The sequence below is a fragment of the Emydura macquarii genome, unplaced genomic scaffold, assembly GCF_026122565.2.
Source record: "Emydura macquarii macquarii isolate MOO-44397 ecotype Brisbane River unplaced genomic scaffold, CSIRO-AGI_Emac_v2 contig_3295, whole genome shotgun sequence".
NCBI classification, from domain to species: domain Eukaryota; kingdom Metazoa; phylum Chordata; order Testudines; family Chelidae; genus Emydura; species Emydura macquarii.
Window position 1 is genome coordinate 3,371,366 of NW_027133432.1, and position 26,337 is coordinate 3,397,702.

The 26,337-nt window shown below is 39.2% G+C and overlaps 1 protein-coding gene across 2 annotated transcripts in view; it reads right to left on the reverse strand.

Moving 5' to 3' along the window:
- COL12A1 (collagen type XII alpha 1 chain) overlaps positions 1-26,337 on the reverse strand; it is a 128,984-nt gene that overhangs the window by 99,024 nt on the left and 3,623 nt on the right. For both annotated transcript variants that reach the window (XM_067532701.1, XM_067532702.1), the window contains 11 exons: positions 24,874-24,981; positions 12,947-13,063; positions 10,823-10,966; positions 10,187-10,246; positions 8,431-8,694; positions 8,117-8,281; positions 7,480-7,653; positions 6,252-6,542; positions 5,413-6,015; positions 3,759-4,031; positions 888-1,160 (listed from right to left, as the gene is read on the reverse strand). In XM_067532701.1, the coding sequence (XP_067388802.1) occupies positions 888-1,160; positions 3,759-4,031; positions 5,413-6,015; positions 6,252-6,542; positions 7,480-7,653; positions 8,117-8,281; positions 8,431-8,694; positions 10,187-10,246; positions 10,823-10,966; positions 12,947-13,063; positions 24,874-24,946 (2,437 nt within the window). In that variant the 5' untranslated portion in view covers positions 24,947-24,981. The remainder of the gene's footprint in view (positions 1-887; positions 1,161-3,758; positions 4,032-5,412; positions 6,016-6,251; positions 6,543-7,479; positions 7,654-8,116; positions 8,282-8,430; positions 8,695-10,186; positions 10,247-10,822; positions 10,967-12,946; positions 13,064-24,873; positions 24,982-26,337) is intronic.

The following is a 26,337-nucleotide window of genomic DNA, read 5'->3' on the forward strand; positions in this document are numbered from 1 at the left end:
GGCTTTATAATTTTAAAGGAGCCATCATGATTATGTGGCATCATCATCTGCTGTTGTGAGACACTATTAGTAGATCATATTTTCTATTGCATCTCGGCACAAGGGGCTCAGTTAGAGATACCATGGTAGCTTTAGCTCATCAGTTTTTTGCTTCTCATTAAGAATAAACTGCAAATTGTGCCTGAAATTAAGGTTTTATATTAAAATTGCCATTTTGGAGATTCAGCTGAGAGCCAATCTACAGCTGAAAAAATACAAAATTTGCAGTAATCATTAACCCGTCACAAACCAGTTTCCATTTAGCTTTACACCATGTAACAATCAAGATTTGATCTTTACTGTTGTAACATTTTAATGTTGCATAAACACAAAGGGCCCAATCCAACAATCCTTGAAGTCAATGTAAAGACCATCACTGATCTTAATTGATGCTGGATCAGTCCCTAAATTAGCAACTTGCTGACAGCAGATAAAAGATGTCTCACCTACAATGAACAAATTTTAGGCTTATATATATTTCATTTGAGTTTAAACCTTTCAAATGGAAATATTTTTGTCATAGACAACTCAGAAGTCTTATTTTCTTTGCCTGACATATATGTATGTATTTTGCCCAACGCACACCAACATATTTAGGAGTTCCAGATTCAAGAATGTATTCATAAGGCAAAATCCAAAGGTTCTTAATTAGAATTTGGGATATTGTTTTATTAAATTTTCTCAATTAAATTTGTGTGATTCTAAAATGTCCCATTCATCCTGCTGTAACAAACAAGATCAAAAAAGAAAAAGGAACCATCCAAGTTACTCATACTGAAGAAAAGAGTATATCAATGTGCACAACCTTCTTCTCAAGCCATACTACAAGCCTGGTATTTCTTACATACCTTCTTCAGTTTTTGCATATCCATTCAATGAATTTCCAGGCCCAGACTGATACTCGGGAATAACATAAACTTCATATCTTGTATCAGGAGTCAAGTTCAGTAGCGTAGTTGATCTTTCATTTGCTGGAACAGTTACTTGTTTTCTCTCTCTTCCAGTCAGTGGCCTGTATGCAAGCCTATACCTTAGAACATTTCCTGGAGCTGGCGTCCAGCCAACCTTAAAGCTGTCAGTAGTTTCATCTGTTATCATTAAGTTTCGAGGAGCCCCTTTGACTGCAAAAAAACACAAATACAATGCGTAAACATTTGCCTTCAATCAGCCAGTTTCTTCAGAGAAGCCAGTACACTAGCTCATCCCACTTACCAAAACTAGGGCCTACATTTTCAAAAGTGACTAGTTATTTTTCTATACTTCTAATTTGGGATGGCCAATCTGAGACATCTTATAAGGGCCTGGTGCTTCAGAGAACAGGTACACAGCACTTTCTGAAAATCAGGCCCCTTTAATGCGTATCAGCATCTGACTGCCAAAAGCTGGGACTAGACAATAGGGGATGGATGACTCAGTAAATTGCCCTGTTCTGTTCATTCTCTCCAAAAAATCTGGCACCAGCCACTGTCAGAAGACAGGATATTGGAGTAGATGGACCATTGGTCTGACCCAGTATGGCCATTCTTATCTTCTTATCAAGTCAAGCACCCAAAATTATGAGTTGCTTTTGGAAATTTAGAACCAGAGCTACAACTTAAACTGCAACAATGTTTTTCTCTTTTATGTAACCACTCAAAGATCTGCCAAAATAGCTGGATAACAGAGATAGACTTCTAACAAAGGTGGAGTAGAACTGTACTCGGTATATTTGAGTGTACTGTGGGGCAGTTTCTTAAAACAACAGGTTGCCTAATAAAGATTTTTTTTGCACAAATTTCACTAATTGTGGGTATTTATTTCTGTGCCATCCACATTCATTGATGAGTGTTAGAGGCACTTGACTACACATATGCGCACACCAGATTTTGAAAAGACATCTAAGGTAGTAATCAGGAAAAATATTGAAAATATTGGAGCTCAATAAGCTAAATTCTCATAATTTATATGAATTTTTCATTTGTTGACTATTTAAAATGTTTATTAATTAGACTGCTCCTCTCAAGACAGAAAACTAAGGCCTGCTTTTTAACTTGGCCTGCTCCTTGACAAAATTATGGCTTCAGCTGAGACCATTCAACTGGACTAGATAGATCTAAGAGGGAAGAATTTAATCCTTCGCCACATACTGTGGAGCAAATTGTGTCATATGTTGCCCAGCAGTCAATGGGAGTTTATTCACATGCATTTAAGGACAACATTTGCTTTTCAGTGTTTACTAATCACTAAGGTAAACTTCCTTGACAAAGATAATTTGAACATCAATATACCAGAAATATTATTCTTTGTTATTCAGTTAAAGATCTGTCTGAAAGTTAAATAATAAAAAACATTTCCTTTTAAAAAGAATAAATAACTTATTTTTTCAATAACCATAAATACAATATAAGATTTAAAACTTTGGAGCTGCCTGAAGCCCAAATCAGTTGTCAAGAAATCAGCTGTTCAACCCAAACTACTAGCAACGCAGCATGCAGAACTATTGACATTTACATGACATTAGAGCTTCTCAAAAATGGCTGGATTTTATCAGATCAAAATGGTGAAAAACTTTAAAGACATAATCGGTCAGACTATGGGGTGTATTTCTGATATGTCTGAATTTTTTGTTAAAGTTTCTACTTCCCCAGTCCTTCACATTTCAGCTCTACATTTCTATGATTTACAAACTGCATATAGTATCAGTCAAGCATGTGTTTGAAGCAGATGATTTCCTAAGGGAGAGTTACATGTGGTTAAGACATTATGACCTCTGCAGTCACAGTGAGATTATGTATATAAACACGTACAGAATGAAAGTCCAGATCCTCAACTCACATTCATCTCAAAATAGGTTAAGTGTCTAAATACATTTGAGGATCTGCACCAAAATCTATATCAACCAAATTGGACTGTTCCCTCAGTTCAAGCCATTTTATAAACAAACATATACTTTAATCAAAACTAAGGAAAATACATCAACAGAATAACTTTTCATGCTATTTCCTTTGTCCAGGTAGGTCACCCTGGAATCTTTTGCATTCAAAGTCAAAGATTCTCAGGTGAACTAGGAATAATGGAAAGTAATGAGTGCATCTTAAAATCCTAGCTAAATTAGATTGAATAACTAACTATAGGGGTAAAAATTAAATTAACTGTAATGTTATCCCTTAAAACAGGCCTGATCTTGCAGATGGTACTCACAGAAAACTCATATGGTAGTCTTATATCTATAGTGTCAAGCCTATTAAGTCCTACTATTAAGAAGTCCCCATCTGGGGAACAGAGCTCTTTTTTCTATCTATATAACCTTTTTTTTCTATGAACACAAGTTAAAGACCTAAATGCAGCAAATCATTTATATGCTTAACTTTAAACATGTGAGTCGTCCCAATGAATTTCCTGGATCAGAGCCTTAATTAGTATTCAAATTATACTTGTTATTTAATTGATTGATACCACCAGACTCAATTGGAAAAGTGGCTTCTGAACCTCAGAGAAAAAACAGCATCCAGCAGACTTAAGAACAATAAAACACAATCTTAAGCCTAACAGTTGTCCTTTACTGGAATTTTATATCTTTAGTCAAGGCATTGGGAGACAGTAATGCCCATTCTCATCCCACATACCAGTGCCGTCTTTCAGCATTAGCTGAGTATTCCACATACACAAGTCCTCTCAACAAAGCAGATTATTATTTGAATACATAGCATGTTTGTGGCTGAGCATAATAGAAAGGGTACCTTCTAACGTCGTTTCTTCCCCATCCAAGGGAGGGCCATCACCATCTTCATACTCTGCAATCACACTGACTGCATAAGTAGTTTCAGGGAGTAAATGGGTGAGAACTGAGCTAGTACTTGAAGCTGGTACTGAAACAAGGAATTCTTCTCCGCCAACAGCTACTTTATATTTAATAAGATAGGACAAAACTTCAGATCCGGCTGGAGACCAATTCACTTTGAAACTGTTGGAAGTTATCTCAGAGAAGGCCAGATTACTTGCAGGTAAATAACCTGTTTTTTAAAAAAGAAAAGCCACACTTGTCACAATAAAACACTTAAAAAAACCCTTCAAAATCTGTCAAAAACATTTCCTGCGGTCAGCTGATTTCTTTGATTCAGTAAATATTTTCTTGATATGCATTAATGCTTGTTTCTCATGACTCATGAATACATAACATTCTTTGATGATCTCTGAATTGCCTTAAACCATATGACAATGAGTAGAAGTATCAACTCAATGTTTTCCACATCAAATGTGCTAGTTTCAACTAAAATGTTGTAATTTGTAACTGGCAGCCCTGAAAACTTGAGGATCAAGCTGGGTTCTTTCTCAGATATCATAAGCAGTAATAAAATGATTCCTTTAGTGACAACAGTGCATCCTTGATTTTCTGGAGCACTAGCACAGGTATGAAATTAACAGAATTTCAACACTCTTACATGAATGTGAAGGGGGAATATTGAAGATGACATGAGGCACAAACACAAACCTGAAGTCTTCAGCTAGGTTTGGTTGGCATAGTTAGCCTAGCAGTGGGAATATTAAGTGTTTGAGCCCTCCAAAATAAAAGTATTATTATCTCAAAAGTATTCTGAAACAAAGGATTATATTTAAAGAAGGTGGGGTTTTCAAATTTGGGGCCTATCTAACTTCAGTATCCCTTTTAAATACAAAAATTGTAAAGCACAGGATGTAGCAGCAGATGAAAAATTCCTACATGATTTTGAACACAGTCAGCCAGGTTACTGTCATGAAGGATTTCTTAATCTGAAATTTGTGAAGATGGTGACTTTCTAATTTCTTTTAAATATAACCGCAGAAGAATTTACAGTGACAATGGCAAGTCATTTTTTTACTTCTGAGGATATATTTTAACCTCCATCATCCCTGTGTAAAAGCAAATAACTCCACTGAAGTCATTCTAGATTTACCAGTGTAAATTTGGCTCTCCCACTTTAATGTCCCCTTAAGCATTTGTGATTGGGGGGGGGGAGGGGGGGAGGGGGATGAGGGCGAGAGAACATATTTCCCAGTTAATTTTCTTCTTTACCATTTATAAAACAATTGTTTTTTTCAGTGTTTTTAATTAAATATAAAATGATCAGTCAGATCCTGAGTTAGTTTAAATCGGCACTGTTCTATGGTTCCATGTAAGCCACTGGTGAAATGAAGTGAAGAATCAAGTCCACTTTGCTAATTATTTGGAGATTCTTTATGTTTTGATTGTATTATTTTAGCTAAAAACAGATGAACAGATTGTACCCTCATTTACACCTGGTCATTTTCATTGACAACAAGAGGATTATATAAATGTAACTGAGAATTGAATTTGGCTCAGACTCTTTTCATTGTTTTTTTTTAATACTTCTCTAAGTAGTGATAATTACTTACTTTTTTTCCTTATAGCAGCCAGTTCCTGCTCAATTCGTAGGCAGACAGACTGTGTAAGTTCAAATGATATTCTTTGGAAAGCATCAAAATCTTCCACTGTGTACACATGGGTTTCAGCAGGCGGTGAAGCAATTGCTTCCAATTCTGTACGTACTGCATCCTTAACACCAACTGCAAATATCTCTACATCTGATTCCCTCAATTTTATGGCTGGATCTTTAAAGGCATCTGATGATTTTCCATCAGTAATAAGAATCATGACCCTTGGCACATTTGGCCTTGATCCTCTGCTGGTAACAAATACCTTCTCCCTCACATAGGTCATTGCTTTGCCTGTGTTTGTAGATCCACCTCTGTAGGGGAAGGTGTTAATAGCCTGAATTATATCTTCAATTTTGTTGTATCTGTTCAAATAAAACTCCGTATAGGGATCCCTGCTGTACTGGACAAGACTTATTTGTACTTTTTGAGGTGAAATCTCAAAGCTTTTAACTAAGACTTCCAAAAAGGCTCTTACTTTAACAAAATTGGCGATACCAATGCTGTAGGAGCCATCCACTAAAAGCACAATATCAGCTTTTACATCCACACCACGGGAGCATTCTGTAAAGAGAAAGAATTACCAGTATAAAAGCTAGTAGCCATGGCATTTCTATTGCATCTGCATTTCTAATCAGCTGACTCATCACTTATCAACACTAAATGATAGTCTTTAGTTAAACTAATCCCATTAACTAAAACTATTTCTTCCAGTAACTGAAGGTCTTTAAATAAGAGAGACACTTAGAGGTTTAAAAAAGAGCTACAATATCAGAACATTTCACCAGTCGATAACTTACCCACTTGAACTTTCACTGGTTGTGTTTTTTCCATTATTGAAACTGGCTCACTGGCTGCCATTCCTTTCATTGCATATACATTAATCTGGTATTCTGTTTCTGGAGAAAGATCTCTTACATTTAAAGCAGTAGTTTGAGGACCAACACTTAGCACATGTTGTTTGGCGCCTGTTATCATTGGAAAGAATTGCACCCTGTAGCCTGTTATTTGGCTAGCAGATGGATCCCAAGTGATTCTAATAGATTTTGATGAGATCTGGGCGGCCACTAGGTTTGAAGGAGGCTCTACAGCTGAAAAATTAAAAACAAACCCAAAAAGATCAAATACAATGATAAACAGATTTTTTTTCAAAATTGATTTGTTTTTATTACTGATTTTTCCAACAGATTTAGTTGTATTTGGTCAAATGTTCTCTAAGTTATTTTAAAAAAAAAAACTAAAAATAATGTTGATGTAAATAAAAACGGTAGAGTTGCGGGGGATTCCAAATGAGGCAGAAGGTCAGCAACAAAAGCTGTGCTTCATGTGATCTCCTCAAAATGGAATGGAAGTTACAATGTAAATCCTGTCATACACTAAGTTCAAACCAGCAATAAAACTTTCCCTATATATTTCCCAGAAACATATCAGAAGATTTGAATGAGTAAAGTCATTGGAAAGAAACCATGGAAATGGAGCAGTCACATTGTCATTGTCTAGACAGGGGACATTCTGGAACCTTGCAGAGGCATAAAAAGTGCAAGGTTATAGTTTGAGAACTATTTGGTTTCAGCAGTCTTCAGTCTTTACCCATGGATATTTGCCAAACTACATCTTCTTGCCTTTAACCAAGCCGCCCTGCCCTGCGTAACCAGTGAGACAATAGGGCATGATTCATGCCCTTAACATGTGGGTCTTTTCAAGTGAATTCTTCCCTTCCACACATTTTTCCACCAGAGTGGAGCATTTGGTCTAAAGTGTATGTTCTCAGGCTTTTATACCTCTAGGGCCAACATAACTATTTGTAGTTATGGACTTCAGTGGAATATTACAAATCCAGACAATGACGTGTTCTAATCCTCTGCTGTTTAAATCTCTACATCTGGAAACATGTTTTTCATATACTTATGACAGTTTATAAAATGGATGGAACTATCAGAATAAAAGATAAAGAAGCAGGGACCATCACATTATAAAAACACATCAGGTACACTCCAGTTAACAATAAACTTTTGTAAAAGATCTCACCTTCTTCTCCACTAACCAATTCACTCAGTTGTTCATCAACACCTGAGCACACTTGTGAAATAATTTCATTCTGTATATCCACTATTCCATCAAAATTAGCCACATTAAAAACATGCTTCAAGGATGGTTGAGATGCCATTAGTTTCAGTTCTTTTGCATCTGCTGCTTTGATTCCTAAAAATGAGACCATTTTATGTGTATAACATTTAGATCCTTGTAAGTGTATTTTTAAAGTTTGAAAGCATCTTGGAATAAAGCTGATGCAGGTTAAGATCTAGTATTACTAATAACCGGGCTACAAAAGTTAATTAAAGCTGTGGGTTAGTGCAATAGACTTTTACCTATGGAGACTCATTCTGAAACCTTAAGGAGTTCACATGTCAAACTGAGTTTGCCGGTCACATCCTAGTCTCCATCTGGGCACATTACAAAACTACCACACAGTTTGGCACAGTTGGGACTCTCTGCTCAGGAGAGATCAAAGGGTCAGTCTCAGGAAACATGCATCGAGCATCCCTAGCCTGTAAAATGCACATCTCAAGCTAGTGCTATTAGAATGTTAATGCCTCACTTTAATGACCATTATATTTACTCATAGTATTAAATAGTAACAATAATTAATTAATAATTGACATACCCAAGGAGAAGACTTCAACTCCTAGGCTGCGAAGCTCTCTTGCAGGAATTTCAACTTCATCTTGAGATTTTCCATCGGTAATGATAATTGCTACTTTAGGAATGCCTTTTCTTGCTCCAGCAGATTCAGTGAATGCATTCCTAATCAGATAATCAATAGCTTCACCTAAAAACAACAAAATGGACTGTGTTTTTCTTAGGTATGAGTGAACTAGGATTTAAATAGAATTTCAGTTATAAAATAAAATGCCACACAAACAGACTTTGGGGGAAGTTTTTAGCTTTCATATGTTATCAAAGAGCTAAAATCTGTACCTGTCATTGTATTGCCACCTTTGTAGGGTATTCTTTTAATTGCATCAAGAAGATCATTCCTTCTGAAATACTGATTTAAGTTGAACTCAGTTCTTGTATCAGAACTGTATTGAACAACTCCAATTCGTGTCTTTTCTTCCCCAATGTCGAAAGCCGACACAAGAGTGCCCAGGAAGTCCAAAATATATCTGAAGTTACTTCTCCCCACACTCCAAGAGCCATCCACAAGAAAAACTAAATCTGTCAGTGCACTGACGGAACATTCTGAAACATATTAAAAACAACACCAATCTCTTAACGGAATAATGAAAGATCCCTTACATGTCAATACCTCCAAACACTTTCACTACTCCCGACCATAGTCAAAAGCTATCAGTTAAGAATGAATAATAGAAATCTAACAAGTAGAAACCAAATCAAGCAGAAATTAAGCGGATTAGAATCCTTACATGAAATATCTTACTTGGGTGGGACACCATTCACCTAGCTTTAATGACATATCTACTGGGAGGATATTCCAGAAACAGAATTGTTGAGAGAAACTCATTACAATAATACTGATAAGCACTGAGGCAGACATAGTAACTACTGCACCAAATGGTCAGTGCTTTTGGTGGAAAATAACTTTACTAAACCAGTCATAAAATATAGTATTTGTAATGTGTGTTAAAATATGATTTTGGAAGTGACAGACTCCTTTTTTGTATGACACATTGATCGTTTATGCAACCCTATTAAACATGTATATTAATTAATGGGTTTAGTTTAAATCAATACAAAATTGCTTACGGCCAAATGTGCCTTTGCATATGTACTAACCTCCCATTGATGTCAAAAGGACATCTGCATATCTATAGGAAGGATATGTCCCTAAGGGCCAAATCCTGGGTTTTGGTCCATTTGACCTACCTAAGTCATGCACCCCAACCAAACTTCAAAGCCATAGAGAACAACTTGTGTGCTAAAGGAGGCACGCAGCCTTAGAAATGCCCATGTAACACCAGCTGTTCCCCTGCCCAGAAATGGAGTCACAGTCTCTCTCTACTGGGAACGAGGGGATGACACTGGAGAGGCACTGAGGATGTGCAATGCCTCCTCGATTCCAACCAAGAGGCAAGTTTTGGCTGCAGAAACCAAATGGAGCTGCTCAACTGCTCACCCTCAACTGAGGCCTTCTAGCTGGCAACTCCAAAATAGAACTGTCCATCAGGAGCTCAGTCTGGGATCAAAAAACATCCCCTCCTGCAGTGATCAGTAGGGGAGACACATCACCTCTGCAGCAGTGCACACCCCCCAATATACAATGGCACGTAAGGATTTGATGCTGGGGAAGAATTAATTCTGATACCGCTCTTCTCTCCCACCCCACACCTTTATCCCCATATGGCAGCAGCATGGGTTTTTCTATAACTGTGTGTTCTCAGCAGGGGGATATTTATTAAAGGGCTAAGACATGCATAGGACTGCTTAGAGGACATGGGTTTATTTGCATAAAATCCCTGGCTCTCAGATCAGCTCTCACCTCTTTCCCATAAAGAGGCTGCAGATTTTCAGATCCTCCTTAAGTTTGGACAGCCCAGCACACAACCAGATTACATGTTAGTACAACCTTACTGCTAAACAACATAGGCACAGGATTTGACTTTATCACATGATCAAAGCCCATTGGAAGACTTTGCATTGACTTAACTGGGCTTTGGATCAAACTCTTAGTTAACTCTAAAATATCACATAAGCTGGAAGACAAAAAACATACTTTGTAGCTGAATCTGCTCAGGTTTCTTGTCCTCTGGACTCACTGGAACACCTGTCTGAACTGAACAAAACACAACATAAACAGGATTAGCGGAAGGGAAACAAGAAAGTGACACTTGGCTTTAGGTTACATATTGCGAAGGTCAAGAAAGACAAGGTGTGTTGAAGAGATGTCAACAAGATTTGTGTGCCTCTCTCAAAATGAGATGCATGCAGGAGATTTACAAGTACAATTCCAGTACAGAGATTTGACAGCATTAGAATTAAGCCAAGACATAAATAGTTAAAAATTCCTTATGCTCCTACTGCACCTTCCATTCTGAAGTGTTTTATGAAAACTAATAATTAATTTTTGCAATGCCCGGAGAAGCAGGTAAATAATATTATCCCCATTTTACAGAGGGTCAAACTGTGGTTAAATAACATGCTCATGGTTATGTGAGAAATCTGTGGCAAAGCCAGAAACAAAACATAATGGGGAAAAGGCTGCTCATGGAGTCACAGATGGCCAGACTATGGGTATACATTAATGTTTTGTTGGTCAATTGGCAACAGAATTTGGTCCTATAACCCAAAGATTGAATAGCCAATTAAGTTGCTTTATTCAGTTATGTCTAACTTTATTATATGTACTTACTTGTAAGTTGGCCAAAGACAGGTAGACTCTCTTCTTGGTCATCATATGAATTTATTGTCACAACATATTCTGTATCAGGCATAAAGTCTGATAATATAGTTTCAGTGACACTAGGTGCAAGGGTAAATTCTTTAGTAGGTCCATCTGCAATACAACATACAAAGCACATTTAACACAGAAGGCCTAAATCCAATCATAATAATTATGAGTTTCTCATAATCTGAAAACACAGTAGAAAGAGCTACCTGTCCACAGGCTACAAATAAACATTTTAAACAGTTGTTTACCTTCCTGAAACACCTCGTTGCAAAGGAAACACAAAACTATTACCAATAAAGCATTTTATTTACTCATCAATTTTAAAACCAAAAATGTATACAATAAAATTAGCTCTCATTCAGCAAATCAGTTTATATAGTGTCTGATTCTAATCTCACATCAATTTTAAACAGGTATAACTCCACAGATTTTAGTGGAGTTACAAATGGTTTACACTGGTATAACTGAGAGGAGATGTGGACCCACTATTATACATTCAAAGAGATGCACAGTATTTTCCCTAGAAAAAGCACATGGTTGGTATAAGGTATTTTTTATGTTATTTAAGCTATTATATTTTTAATGGAGGACCGTTTTCAATTTTCTTATATGAAAAATCAGGAAGAAGAGACATGTTTCCAAATTGGTATTTCTAATACTACTGTGCACATGCAAACACTGGGCCTGATTCTCCTCTGCCTTGCACCAGGACTAGCCATCAATATCTGTGGAGAATTAGTATGAATGCTGTCATTTGGATTTAGTAACATTTCACATTCAATCTGCACATGCTAAGGGGCAAGGCAGAGAAGACTGAGAGACACACACTTTATAGAGTCAGTTTTGGTTAAAAACAGTATGTCAGGATCTGATTCGGAATTCACATCAGTTTTACACTAATGTAATTGGGAGTTACTCCTGATTTACACTGAGATAACAGATGAATCAGGATTTCCAGGAATCAGATACCATTAAAAAGATTATCAATGGGGGAATTCAGCTACAAACAATAGTAGCAGAACTTCCACCACATATCTACTATCAATGTATGTCACCCAGCAACTATTTTTGACCATGGGCTACATGTTTAAGAAAAGGTTCTGCAAACCTAGTCAACATCAGTGAGCATTTACTAGTCAATCCTGGAACATTTGGACCTGATCCTGCATAGCGTCTCCTGAGCAGTGCGTAGCATTCTCAATTCCCATTTAAGTTAACAGGAGCTCAACATGCTCAGAACTATGCAAGATTAGGTACATTTTAGGGAAATGAAAGAGTGGGTAAATTTTCTACACTAATTATATGATTCCAGGGCCCAACCATGCAGACCCTTACTGATGTAAGAACTATCACTGACTTCAGTGAGATTACTCGCACGAGTAAGAGATCACTGGCATGAATAAGGTTTTGCAGCCAAGATTTTCAAATGACCTTCAAGGTGATTTGGGTCCCTAGCTCCCTTAGGTCTTTGAAAATCCCAGTTTGCAGGCTTGGGCATCCAAGAGTTTTAGGAAAGGGACTGTTCCGAAACTAAACTGCTGAAGAGATTAACAGTGAATGAAGGACCTGAACAAGTGGCAGACCACGGGAGCTAGCTTGTGCTCTCTGCCTGCAGCAAGAGGTAATGCAGGCACACCATCCCACGGGCTCCCCATTTGCTCTGGGGCTGATGAGGCAGAAATTTACAACACCTCTTTATGAGGTGCAGCATACTTCACCAATGTGGCCAGCCAGGACGTAGGAGAAGGAAATAGTGTCATGACTTCACCTACTTCCTGCCCCTCCATACCTAGATACTCCAAAGGACAAGCATTTAGAGTACAAAACTTGCATATCCCAAAGCACAGAAGCTACGATGCTGGTAGTCCTAACACAGGCCACACAAGAGAGGGAAATCCTTGCTCCCTCCTATGCCTCTATGAGACTGCATAAGGACAAGGCACAATCTTACCTGTAAAAATTAGGACATTAACATCTATCCTTACACCTCACTTAGATGCACAAAAATCATTTTTCATAGATTTAGCAAAAACAAAACCAATATAGTGATGCTAGATAATGAGACTTTATAAAATGACACCTTACCAGTTGTAGGGACCACTGTTATCCTGTACCCCTCTATTGCATCAGGTGGTCTTTTCCATGACATTCGAACAGTATGTTCATCTATAATTGTAAAATTCAAGTCTGATGGTGGATTAACTGCAAAAGATGTACATCAGGGAAATCTTTACTAAATTGAACAAGGTACCATCATATTAATAATTAAAATAATAATGTTGAGCAAAGCTTACTAAGATTGTCTTTGCATAAATTTGTTTCCAACAAATATAAAGATATGTTGTTGGAAAAAAGAGTAAAATAAAAGCTGAAGAAATATGACAAAACATCAAAGAGCATACGCATTACAAAGGACAGCACAAAACATTTGTTTCTTGAGTTGCCAAGTCATTCAAGAATGGCCAGCAAAATCAAGCACAATAGAAAACACATTTGGATACATGTACAATGAGTTCACAGATAATAACCACATATGCAAACATGTCACATAACAATTAAAGGATTTTGGTACATGCTGGGTGCAGATCGTACAAGCATGCTAAATCACAACCTGCTTACAACACCATGAGATCACTGAGAACATCTATACAGTACTCTTTTCCATAGGACATTAAAGAATTGATCATCTTTTTAAGATGGTCTCTGCAGACTCATATTTTCTTACCAATTATATTTCACTAAATCTAAAAACTTGGCAGAGATAAAGAAAAATAGATTCTTAGTAATACAGAAAAAGTTTGAGCATTTTACTGTTTAGTAAAACAATTTATATTATCTTTGATATGTAAGTATACATGTAAAATGTATATTAATAATATTATATCCATGTATTACATTATTCCAAAGTACTGGGATCTTAACCCCTTTGTTCTTTAGGAACCACTAATCTGGCATATTTTGCATATTGTTGCAAAGAATTCAGGAATGAAGGGGTTAATAAATAGTAATGGTTATAAGGAATTTGCTGTAATATCTGAACTGATACAGAAGTTCACAAAACTAAGATTCTCCCTGTTTACACCAGATTGCTGTACAATTTCCAAGGTGTAAACCAGCATTATCATGTTCCCTTTGCAGCAGGTGTACCCATACTAGAAGCAGCATTTTAACATAAAATGCCAGTATGGTTCTTTACAACACATTGGTTAATTATGAAAAGACAACATCAAGGTATATTTGTAGACATTTATTTACAGAATTCATAGAAAACAGTGAAGAGGGCACCAGTAATCGGAACAAAAGACTGCAAATAAAAACTTGTAAGAGCTGTTGACAAAAGTAATTGAACAGTATAGAAAGGAATAGTTTACATATGCTATTTTGCAGCATCATGCATATGGACACGAAATGTAAATTATTATTTTTTTAGCTTCTCACAATGGACAAAAGTCTCCATGTACAGGGTTCATTACACAAAGATGTTTCATAAAATATTTTATAATGATATTCTCTTTATAAAATTGTCATGCTCAGTCATGCAGTATTTTACTGACTCACTGTCAGTGCATGGTAGGTTTATTATAGATGACTATTTAAACAGGTCTACAAAGTAAGATAAGATTCAGCCATACTTTCCTTAAATACTTTAGACTGTTTTGCAAGCATTCTTTATTAGTCAGACTTTGTCTGTTTCCTGGAAGATCTCCATCATAGATTAATTAAGGTTTTTTTATTTTGTTTTTTAAACACGTCTCAATGAAAAGAGCATCTTTGAGACATAAATTACAGAATTTAAACTGCTATTAGGCCTCTATACAATCATAATAAATGATAATAATAAAGTAGATAGTTTTATAGATATTTACTATAATTTCCAACCATAGGATAATATGGCTTTGTAATACTGATATAATAGATATACTAGTATTGGAATAAATGTTATTTTTCCTATTATCCATACACAGGCAGTGAGATTAGACTTTTAATCTTCATGCAGTTTATTCATCATTCTGTTTCCTGTAATCACACTGCTAGGGACAGCAAGGTAGTTATTTAGTATCAAAATCATGCAACAGATGTTAATAGTAAAACACATTTACATATTAAGAATATCATTATAAAATATTGTTTCAGTAGTAATGGCTCAGGACAAATTTAATGCAAAGGCAGAGACAACTGACCTGAGCATGCTTAAAAAAAAAACAAAAATCAGTACATGGAAAAAATAGCACCACCAACCTTGAAAGTAAATTGACCTGATGCAGCAGAGACCTTAGGCTTTAACTGCTGAAGGACAGCAGCAGCCCAACTTGTTGATATCCAAATGACCGGATTCCTGATAAACTGAAAAACTGACTGTGGGGAAAAGTCTTTAACATTTTAAAGGATTTTAATCCATTTGATGAAAACTCAGAAGTGGTACTTGGCAGTTAAAAATGACAGTGCAATCAATATTTAACTGTGGTAAATGCTCATCCACATAGGAAAGTTTAACAAATCCCTAACACAAAATGCTGCTCCCACTGAAGTCAACAGGAATTTTCCCTTACACATGCAGGATTTGGCCCCCGCCATTAACATTTCTATTGAATTAATACCATTCAGGTGAAAGAGAAGCTCTTTGACCTCCAAGCCTGCCACTGGATCCAACCCTTCCACAGAACCCAACCCTCACCTGACTCCAGTGGGGTTCTGCACAGACCAAGGAATAACCCACATGGAGCTTATTGCAGGCTCAGGGCCGAAAGGTGGTCATAGGAATGAGAACAGGGAGTCAAATGAAGCATAGTAAAAGATTTCTGTGGTAAAAATCTTATTACATTAATCAAAAACAAATGGGACAACTGTTATTTCACTGTATTACTATTCTTATTCTGGCTCACCCATGGCAAAATCATGTATTGTTATATGGACTCAATCCTGAAGCACTTTTATATGCAAAATGACCACTGAACAAAATAGGAGTTTTGCCTATCCTGGGCCTAAAGAACTGGGCTCCTATGGCCCTGATCCTGCAAAGATTTATGTATGCATATAACTTTACTCAAGTGAGTAGCCCTCATCAAGATTTCTCATGCAAGTAAAGTTACTCATGTGCATAAATCTCTGCAAGACTGGATTCTTCCTCTCTGATCCTGTGCTGTGTCCATGGCAACATTCCCATTGATTTCAGAGGTGCAGGTTCAAGACCTTAATGTCTGGTGATACCATAATATTCCAGCAAATATGGGAATGGAGAATAATTAGATGTATTTGTCTACTAACTTGAAAGCTAATAATACTTGATAAGATTGTACATTTATTTCATGAGAGAATAAATTGTGTTATCTGCTTAGTACTAATGATATAGAACTCATTTAAAACAATATACATTTCTATAAATCATGGAACTTCCAGATAGATGGACACAGACTGGTCTCAATCCACCACACAATTCACTAATTTCACCATGGATTGGGGACAATGAGGAGACTCCAATAAATTAAACAAATAAACTTACAATAAGCCATTTTTAGAAGCCAATATTTGAGAGATTCATATATGTTTCAGTCACTTCTAGAACTATCCTAAGGTATATTTCTTTATTATATAACCTGCATGTCCAGTCATGATATAGCTAATTCATGCCATTATATATATATATATCAGAATATTTTTCTAAGGCTAAAAATATAGAGGGTATTTTCCCATGTTATGTATGCATTATATTGGTTTGTATTGCTTAGAAGATATCACAAATCCAATATAAAATAAAATCCAACAGTATTTCACAGATTGTACAACATAGTTGCTAGAGATTCCCAATGAATTTCTAACGAGAAAAAGATTACTTAAAAGAACACTATCAAATAATGTAGATCCATAACCTGACTTACAGTAAAATTATCATAACCTACAAGTGGTGGTCCTGCACCATCTAACTATCTGTTAAATAAAAACTTCAGCTTCATCAATGATAAATTAAAAATAAGCACTCACCACGATTTTTGTGGTGCACATAAAATAATATGGTATGATTTCCCCTGCTGGCTGGTGTCAGCAGCATTCAAACAATAAATCCAATCTTGCTCCCACTGAAGTGAGTTCAGTGAAGGCTGGACAGGACCCAATATTCATGTTTATACATCAGTTAGTCTTTTCTTTCTTATATATGACATGGATTCTAACCAGACAATGAACCCTGTCCCCATTAAGATCAAACCTTTTCCCATTAAGATTCAAGTTACTGATCTTAATGAAGGAAAAAATAAGCCCCTTATTTTAATAAAATAAAGCTACCAGCTTAGTAAAGCATAACTTCTCAACTTCGTAAGGAATGCAGTGCTGATCACACCACAAGGTGGCCATCTGTGTATTTGTATTTTTATAAATTATACATATTTCTTACATTTTGAGTAAAAATGTAATCTATGTGAAGTATACTTTGTTAATATTTCACATTTTTAAAAAAATATATAATAAAATATAGATATATACACACAGCTCTCTCTATTTTTGTATATATGTGTGTGTGCGTATATATATATAGGTTTGAAAGGATTAGACATTTATCAGTAAATGTTGGTAAATGTCAATTTCACTGTACACACACACAAAACAACGAAAAATATTTTCATTGATAATATAAATGTATACATAGGTAAAGTAAGAAAAATGCTGTTTGAGAATTTATTAGAATTGGATTTAAGGATATTTACATGTGATGTTGACAATTTGTGTTTTAATGTCTATAAAGCTTTAACTTTTTCAATCTCAACATCTATTGTCATTAAATAATTAATGTCTGAACCTCAAAAACTTTTAAAATTTGAATGATAAAAATCAGAAAAAATCCTTAAAAATAAACAGCTATATTATCCATTGAAATTATTTTTTTAAAATCAAATTCTGCCAAGTCTCTATACATACACACATATATATATATAAACTTTGCTACAATCAATGAGAAAAATAAAGAGTTATAGTCACTTTAAATAATTAAATTGCACTGTCAACCTTAGTACTCTGTGGTTTTGTGAGGTGGTCACTTATTCATTAGGAATTTGTATGAGATCACTAACTCACTTCCCAAAAGACATGCAACAGCCATCAAATGGTAACAAGCCACCTAATGGTAAGTCACTACCAACCAGATCCAAATTTGAATAGGTGACAGAGAGCTGAAAGGCTTAATATGCCCTTGCTAATCACCATTCACTCCTCTCCCTTTATTAAATGTATGATTCATTACATATAACATTTCCTAATTCCCTTAACAGCAACAGCTGCATATTATTTTTCACTCTCTATATTGTATCTCCTGGAGATATGTTTTCCTACTGACATTTCATTTTCTTTTAGCTCTCTCCCAACCCACTACCTAGAGGTAGTATAGCTTACTACTACCTAGAGGTAGTATAGCTTAATGCAATTATGCTCTCCCACCCTTCCCAGGAAAAAAACAGCCTTTTCTGGAATTTGAATCTAATCCACCACCTTCTGAAACCCTGAAGTGTTACAATCTTCAGATGTTTAATATTGCCAATAATATAACAAATTATTGATTAAAATACTGGGGGCGGGGGGGGCCACAAAGGGGGACTTGAAAGTCAATGAGAGTTGGGTGCCTAACTCCCTTTTGAAAATCTCCCTGTATGAGAAATATAGCATAATACATAGGATATGACATCAAATAAAGCATTGCACTGAGATTGTAACTACAAAGCTATTCCTACCTTAAAGTATTTTGCCTAACCTTGGCTAAAAAAGTAAAACATTCATATCTCTCTAAAAAAAAACCCACTGATTTTCTCCTTTTCTTCTTGGTCACAGATGAAGAAAAATAATGTGAAAAGGAGAAAAAAGTAGGTTATTGTCATAAAAAATTGATGTAAATATCACAAATGCTGGACAGAATATCACAAATGCTGGACTAGAGAAGTAGGGAAAAAAGCAGAGAGAGGACAATACAATATGTCAGGGAAAAGCTAGCTAAATGGATAATAAATATAATTTTATTTATAAAACCATAAAATGCAGAGCTTGAAAAATCCAATTGCCTACTTGCTAAGGGTGAATAAATAGCTTTCCCACTGACGTGCCATCAATTTCTAAGAAGTTTCTTTTAAAATATATTATGTTTCTAGCCCTTCTGATTCTAAGATAAACTTCTAAAAGAGAGCTAAGTATAAATGACTGCAGTGCCGTCTTACTAAGTCTGCAGCCAATTGCAGTGCCTTTGCTAATGCTCATATCTTGCCAAATTGCAGCAAGGTATTGCTGTTTTTCAGAACCCCTAAGGGTAGCCATGAAATGGATAAGAATAGGTCAGTTTCACTGTGCAGAGGCTTGGGAAACTATGAGCAGCAGCAGACAAACATTGGAGCTATTCACTGGGAAAGAAGACTTCAGTACCAACTTGCCATTCTTCCTCTGCCTCAGCTGCTGTCACTCTGCTCCTGAGGGAGACAGTGATTGAAACTGCCGCAGTGGTGGAAGTTTTGCTACCTGTGGAAGCCATCGGAGGAGCAGTAATGAACAGGAAGAAAGGAACCTTCTGGCAGCCAAAGAAGCATCAGTTGAAGAAGCACTGTAACGGATGGGGATAAACTATTCAGGAGGGACAGGCAAGGGAGAAAAGGTGGAGGAGTTGCACTGTATGTAAAAGAGAAGTATGATTGCTCAGAGCTCCAGTATGAAACTGGAGAAAAGCCTCTTGAGAGTTTCTGGGTTTAGTTTAGATGCAAGGGCAACAAGGGTGATGCCATGGTGGGTGCCTGTTACAGACCACCAGACGAGGAGGATGAGGTGGATGAGGCTTTCTTCAGACAACTAAACAGAAATTTCCAGATCACTAGCCTTGGTTCTCATGGGGGACTTCAATCACCCTGACATCTGCTGGGAGAGTAACACAGCACTGCACCGACAATTCAGGAAATCTTTGGAATGTGGTGGGGACAACTTCCTGGTGCAAGTGCTGGGAACCAACTAGGGGCCATGATCCTCTTGACCTGCTGCTGGTAGGGGAGGCAGAAGTGGATGGCAACTTGGGCAGCAGTGACCATAAGATGGTCTAGTTCAGGATCCTGACAAGAGGATGAAAGAAGAACAGCAGGATACAGAGCCTGAATTTCAGAAAAGCAGACTTTGATTCCCTCCGGGAGCTGATGAGCAGGATCCCCTGGGAGGCTAATGTGAAGGGAAATGGAGTCCAAAAGAGCTGGCTGTATTTCAAAGAAACCTTATTGAGGACACAGGAACAAACTATCCCAATGTGCAGAAAGAATAGCAAATATATCAGGTGACCAACTTGACTTAACAGAGATATCTTCAGTGAGCTTAAACACAAAAAGGAAGCTTACAAGAAATGGAAGCATGGACAGATGACTATGGAGAATTATTAAAATACTGCTCAAACATGCAGGAATGAAATCAGGAAGGCCAAAGCAGCTAGCAGTAGAGTTGCAGCTAGCAAGAGATATGAAGGGTAACAAGAAGGGTTTCTACAGGTATGTTAGCAACAAGAAGAAGCACAGGGAAAGTGTGGGCCCCTTACAGAATGGGGGAGGCAACCTAGTGACAGATGATGTGAAAAAGCTGAAGTACTCAATGCTTTTTTGCCTCCATCTTCACAGACAAGGTCAGCTCCCAGACTTCTGCATTGGGCAGCATAGTGTATGGAGGAGGTGAGCAGCTCTCAGTGGTGAAAGAACAGGTTCAGGACTATTTAGAAGAGCTGAACATGCACAAGTCCATGGGGCCGGATGGTGCTGAGGGAGTTGGCTGATGTGATTGCAGAACCATTGGCTGTTATCTCTGAAAACTTGTGGCGATTGTGAGGTCCTGGACGACTGGAAAAGGCAAACATAGTGAACATCTTTTTAAAAGGGAAGAAGGATCTGGGGAAACAGAGATCAGTCAGCCTCACCTCAGTCCCTGGAAAATCAAGGAGCAGGTCCTCAAGGAATCCATTTTGAAGCACTTGGAGGAGAGGAAGGTAATCAGGAACAGTCAGCATGGATTCACCAAGGGCAAGTCATGCCTGACCGACCTGATTGCCTTCTATGATGAGATGACTGGCTCTGTGGATATGGGGAAAACATTGGTCATGATATACCTTGACTTTAGCTAAGATTTTGATACAACCTCCCACAGTATTCTTGCCAGGAAGTTAAAGAAGTATGGGTTGGATGAATGGACTACAAGGTGGGTAGAAAGCTGGCTAGATCATTGGGCTCAAAAGGTAGTGATAAATAGCTCGATTTCTAGTTGGCGAAAAGGACGTAGGAGTTACAGTGGACAAGAAGCTGGATATGAGTCAACAGTGTGCCCTTGTTGCCAAGAAGGTTAATAGCATATTGAGCTACATTAGTAGGAGCATTGCCAGCAGATTGAGGAAAGTGATTATTCCCCTCTATTTGGCACTGGTGAAGTCACATTTGGAGTATTGTGTCCAGTTTGGAGCCCCCCACTACAGAAAGGATGTGGACAAATTGGAGAGAGTCCAGCAGAATGCAACGAAAATGATTAAGCGGCTGGAGCACATGACTTATGAGGCAAGGCTGAGGGAAATGGCCTTGTTTAGTCTGCAGAAGAGGAGAGTGAGGGGGGATTTGATCGCAGCCTTCAACTACCTGAAGGAGGGTACCAAAGAGGATGGAGCTAGGCTGTTCTCAGTGGTGGCAGATGACAGAACAAGGAACAATGATCTCAAGTGTCAGTGGGGGAGATCTAGGTTGGATATTAAGAAAAAAAATTCACTAGGAGGGTGGTGAAGCACTGAAATGGGTTACCTAGGGAGGTGGTGAAATCTCCATCCTTAGAAGTTTTTAAGGCTCTGCTTGACAAAGCCCTGGCTGGAAGGATTTAGTTGGGGTTGGTCCCACTTTGAGCAGGGGGTTGGAGTAGATGACCTCCTGAGGCCCCTTCCATTTCTAATCTTCTATGATTCTATGAATTGCACAACTACACTAGCCTAATGAATACAGATAGGAACTGAAGCAAAAAATTCTGTGGCACCTGCTCAGGGTAGAAGCCTGCTTATATAGATGTCCTATGCACATTTCTTCAAACCAAATGAAGAAATGTGCATAGGACAGCTATAATTCAGCAGACAGATTGAATGATGAAATGACAGCAAAACCAAGACAAATAGGATCCAATATGTCCAATATGCAAAACTGAGGCACAAAGTTAAAATAATGTAGGAGGGCAACAGAGGCGGTGCAGATGAAAAACACTAAATAAGGCCCACTATATTAAATGCTCAAAAAAAACCCAACTCTTTTCTCATGAGAGGGTGTCCTGATGTGATCCTAAATTTTTGCATTCCTATTTACAGCACCTCCAACTCACACTCCACTTCCCACTCCCACAATTCTCAACATTTTTTTATTTTTCTGGCTTTGCAAAAGTCCTTGTCTAATTTTTCTCACAGTGTCTAAATTTTTCTTATTTATTTTAATGTATGTTTTAACATTTCAGGAATTCCCTAGCTATGACAAAGTTTGCACTTCCCTAGAGAGAACTCATAGAAGCAAATTTGCTTTCTATTAGGAATGTTTCCAGCTAGTTACTACAAAACAGCGAAGAAGAAAAAACAGAACCTGACTGTTTGAACAAAGACATGAGCATAAATATTTCAGGAATTGGTCACTGCTAATGGAGCAAGCATATGCAAAAAACCAGCAGTGCCCTGATATTTAGGCAAATTTTATTTAATAAAAATCTCTGAATACAGAGAAGGTTGGGTTTGCAAAATGCCTCATGAATTATGTTGAACCATTCAGTCCCATTCAGAAGGCACTCAGCATTATACAGGATCAGACCCAAGTCCTTTTTTGCTTCATATTGTTTCACGTGGCTTGAAATGAGGTTATATAAACTTTAATGAAAGGATTGAAAATGCATCTAGTTTCACTATAACTAAATGCTTCTGTACACCACAAAAAATATCATTTGGTAACTTTCAGCAGCAACAGTCAGTCAATCACAACACTTATCCCTATACTTCCTTGGTGGGGCCCGACTCCAGCACACTGGCTCTTAATAGATAGTATCTTACTGGAGAAGTGACATCACTGAAATCAACCAAGCTATCTATGGAGTAGGGTACTACTAAACGCGATTAAGTTTATATACATATATATGTATGTATATTCGTCCTCCTCCTACACCAACTCTATACTCTTTCTGCTTTCTCTCGCACAGTGCGCCTGCACTCCAAATGCAAACTCTGAAATGATTTAAATGACCTCCGTTGGTTCCTCAGCCAACAACAGTGTGGCTGGAAGCCAGAGGCAACGATTGCTCTCGTTTTCCGGGGGACCAGATGTTGGCAAAATTGTCCATACTTCTCAGCAAGCCGCTCTGCTTTGTGCCTGTCTGATCACCATTTGCACCGCTGCTTCGGGAGGGCCAGTGGCATTAGGGTTTCGCTCAAGTTGGTGGTTTTTGTTGTTTTTTTTCTTATTGGCCACGGGAGTTCAGAGCCGGATCCGAACTTTGCCAGCTGTGGGCAGCTCTCGGGTTGCGCTTCGGCCCGCTCTAGAAACAGGGAACGGCCCTGAGCTCCAGACCCGGCATCTGACCTTGCCAAAAAGTTTGAAGGCTAGTTTTGGTTCAGCCCATGACACAGACAGGCTTCTCTGGCCCTATCCAGGTATGGCGGATCAGGGGAGTCGGAGCTTTCCCGTGAACCGCTCCCAAAACACATCCAGCTCAGCAGGAAGATAAAGACCCGTCCGCCACTTACGTGCTGTCGGCCCAGCAGAGAGGCAGATGCTCCCTGCCTAGCGGCACTGATTGGGTAGCGTGCAGAGCGCTGCCCTGGCTGGGACTGGGGCTCCGCTCCTTCGCTCCTGCAGCTGGAGGCACGAGAAGCCCTGGGCCGCTGGGGACCTGCCTCTCCTGCGCGATCTGGCCCAGGTCCCAAGCCCCCTGGGGGGAAAAGACGGCGCCATATCCGGGCTAGAGCCCAGCGGGAGTTTCGGCCCCGCGGCGCCTGAGGCACACACGGTCCCCCTGCGGCTAGCCCCGGCTGCCCCTCTTGGGGTGGAGGGGTCCCGCAAAGGGAGCGGGGGCTCCACGCCCGACACCGGGGCTGGGTAGGGCAGGCCCGGGGAATCTCCCAGGCGGGGCACGAGGCGGACTGTATCTCGAGGGGCCTCGGGGCATTGCCCCGGGCTAGCGCGCGCATTGCTTTAGGCAGGGGGGGTGGGGCGCAGCCCTGCGCGAGCCCGCAGAGCTCCACGAGCCCGAGGCAGCCGCCAGCCCCTGGGGAGGGGAGGGGGGACAGGAGGCGAGGAAGGAGCTGCTGAGTCTCCAGGGCGGGAGCCGAGCCCCGCAGGAGGGGAGGGGGGATGCGGGAAGAGCGGCGCACTGCGGTCCCTGCTCCGAGCGATGGAGGCCAAGCCTCCCCCGGGAGCTGCCAGAAGCAGCGGGCGGCGAATGGACTTTCCCCGCAACCCCCCCCCCCCCCCCGGGTTCCCTTGCGGCTGGCGGGAAAGAGCCGCTGCGGATCGGAGGACACAGACGCGGGGAGCCAGGCTCTGTTGGAGTAGTTTATTGGCACGGGCTTTAGAAAACAGATCTGACTTGACACACAGAGCAGGGCACGGCGCACCGGGCAGGAGGGCGTGTGCCAGCGCTCCGGGGCTCCTCAGCCTCAATCTGCGCTTTCGTGTTTGCACAGGAGCCTTCTCCCTGAGCGCTCACTCAGCCTGGGGGGGCAGGGAGAGCACGGCGCCGCACTCCCAGCCCAGCCCTGGCTTTCCCCAAGGCTGCAGGGCGGGCAGTGTGGACAGCACACGAGAGAGAGAGAGAGAGAGGATCTGCTAACTGAAATGAACAAAACACAGAAGGAAGGAGCTGGACCAGAGGGACAAGGAAGAAGAGGCGTTTCTCTGAAGGAGAGAGACAAGAGTAAAGGAAGTAACTGCAGTGAAAACGGAGAGCAAGGAAGTTTGTGGGGGCGGGGGGGTTGTTTTCATTCTGCACCATCACTGCAAGGAGCCCGGGAGGGAATGAGTTACCTTCGGCTTCGATCGAGGACAGGAGGAGAGCTGCACAGACAGCAGCAACTGCTGACGACAGCCTGATCTTCATTTCTGCCCTTTCGGATCACAACAACATGAATGAATCTGTGATGATTAAAAAGAAAGAGAAGGAATAAGCACGGATTGGAGGAGGTGGTGGGTGTCTTCAGAAACCATAAAAAGAAGAGCCGCAGAGACCACTTTGTTCCCTAACCCGCTTATCCCCAGCCTCCACCCACGGGACCAGGTTAAAGCCTCTAGACCTGGAAGCCATCCAAAACTGACAGATCTGCGTTACTAGCTGGAGAGTCTAGCCTCGCCAGAATGTGCCTTTTGTTACTGAGACCTTCTAATCATGTTAATCAGACCAAAAATAATCTTGGTATTAAATTCGTCTTAAGTTGGTCATGGAAGTAGCGAAAAGATTCCTGCTCCCACATCAACAAAACCCTGGATTGAGCTCCATGACTTCATCCGATAGCGTGATGATGGCTAATTCAGAGGTCATTTTTTGCCTTGAATCCACTACATGTCTCTTTCAGCTGGGGATTTTACTCGGCTCTTTTCTTCTGCTGAAGCACTTAGTTAACAGTATTTTAATGGTCTCAAAGTAGTTTGGAAATTGTAATAAAACTTTTTTCATTCTGCCTCCAGAATGCAAGTCTTCATTTCTGTAAGGTCTGAAATACGTTATGCAGAAGTAGTGTATGTGACACACAACTTGAAACCCGACACGGCCGCCTAAACCCTGGTGTTTTAACATCTGATCATTCGTTTACACAATCTGCAGGGAAATAGCTTTACGGCAGCGCTTGATAGAAGGAGACAAGAGAGAGAACCATGCCATCACTGCAGATTGTCTAGAAGCATATATGGAAATTAGAAGATTTTAGTAACTCCTAATTAGAAGCCCCTGTACATTTATAACCGTGTTTGCTCAGGCCTATCTATTTAGGGACAGAATCAACAAGAATTAATAAGGCAAAACCCGCATAGAAGCTGTCAGAATAATGGCTAAAGTGTTAGGCCTTTGTTCTCCTTTGGGTGCGGGGGAGAAATACAAACCACACAGAAGTTTCTAAACTTTATATAAACGGAGGTTTGTGTGTTTGTTAATTATGAATAAGTGTTTCAGAAGCCAGAATACGATGGCATGAGAGAGAAATCCACAAGCAATTAAGCAATATATTTAATTAAGAAGGTGCCAGGAGCAAAAGGAAAGAAGAAAAATGCATAAATAATGGTATAGCTGATAGCCCACAGAAACAGCTCAAAGGAAAAGTAGTTCTGTGCTATCCAGGGAACCAAACACATGCCATATTTAATTGGTATAAAAGGTTGACAAGATCCAACACTACCCTGCCCAGTTACATAAAAGTACACCATGCTGCCATATATTAAATTGCTTTTCTTAATTGCCTCACACCGCAAAAAATTCCTCGGAACTGGGAGAAAGTAGAG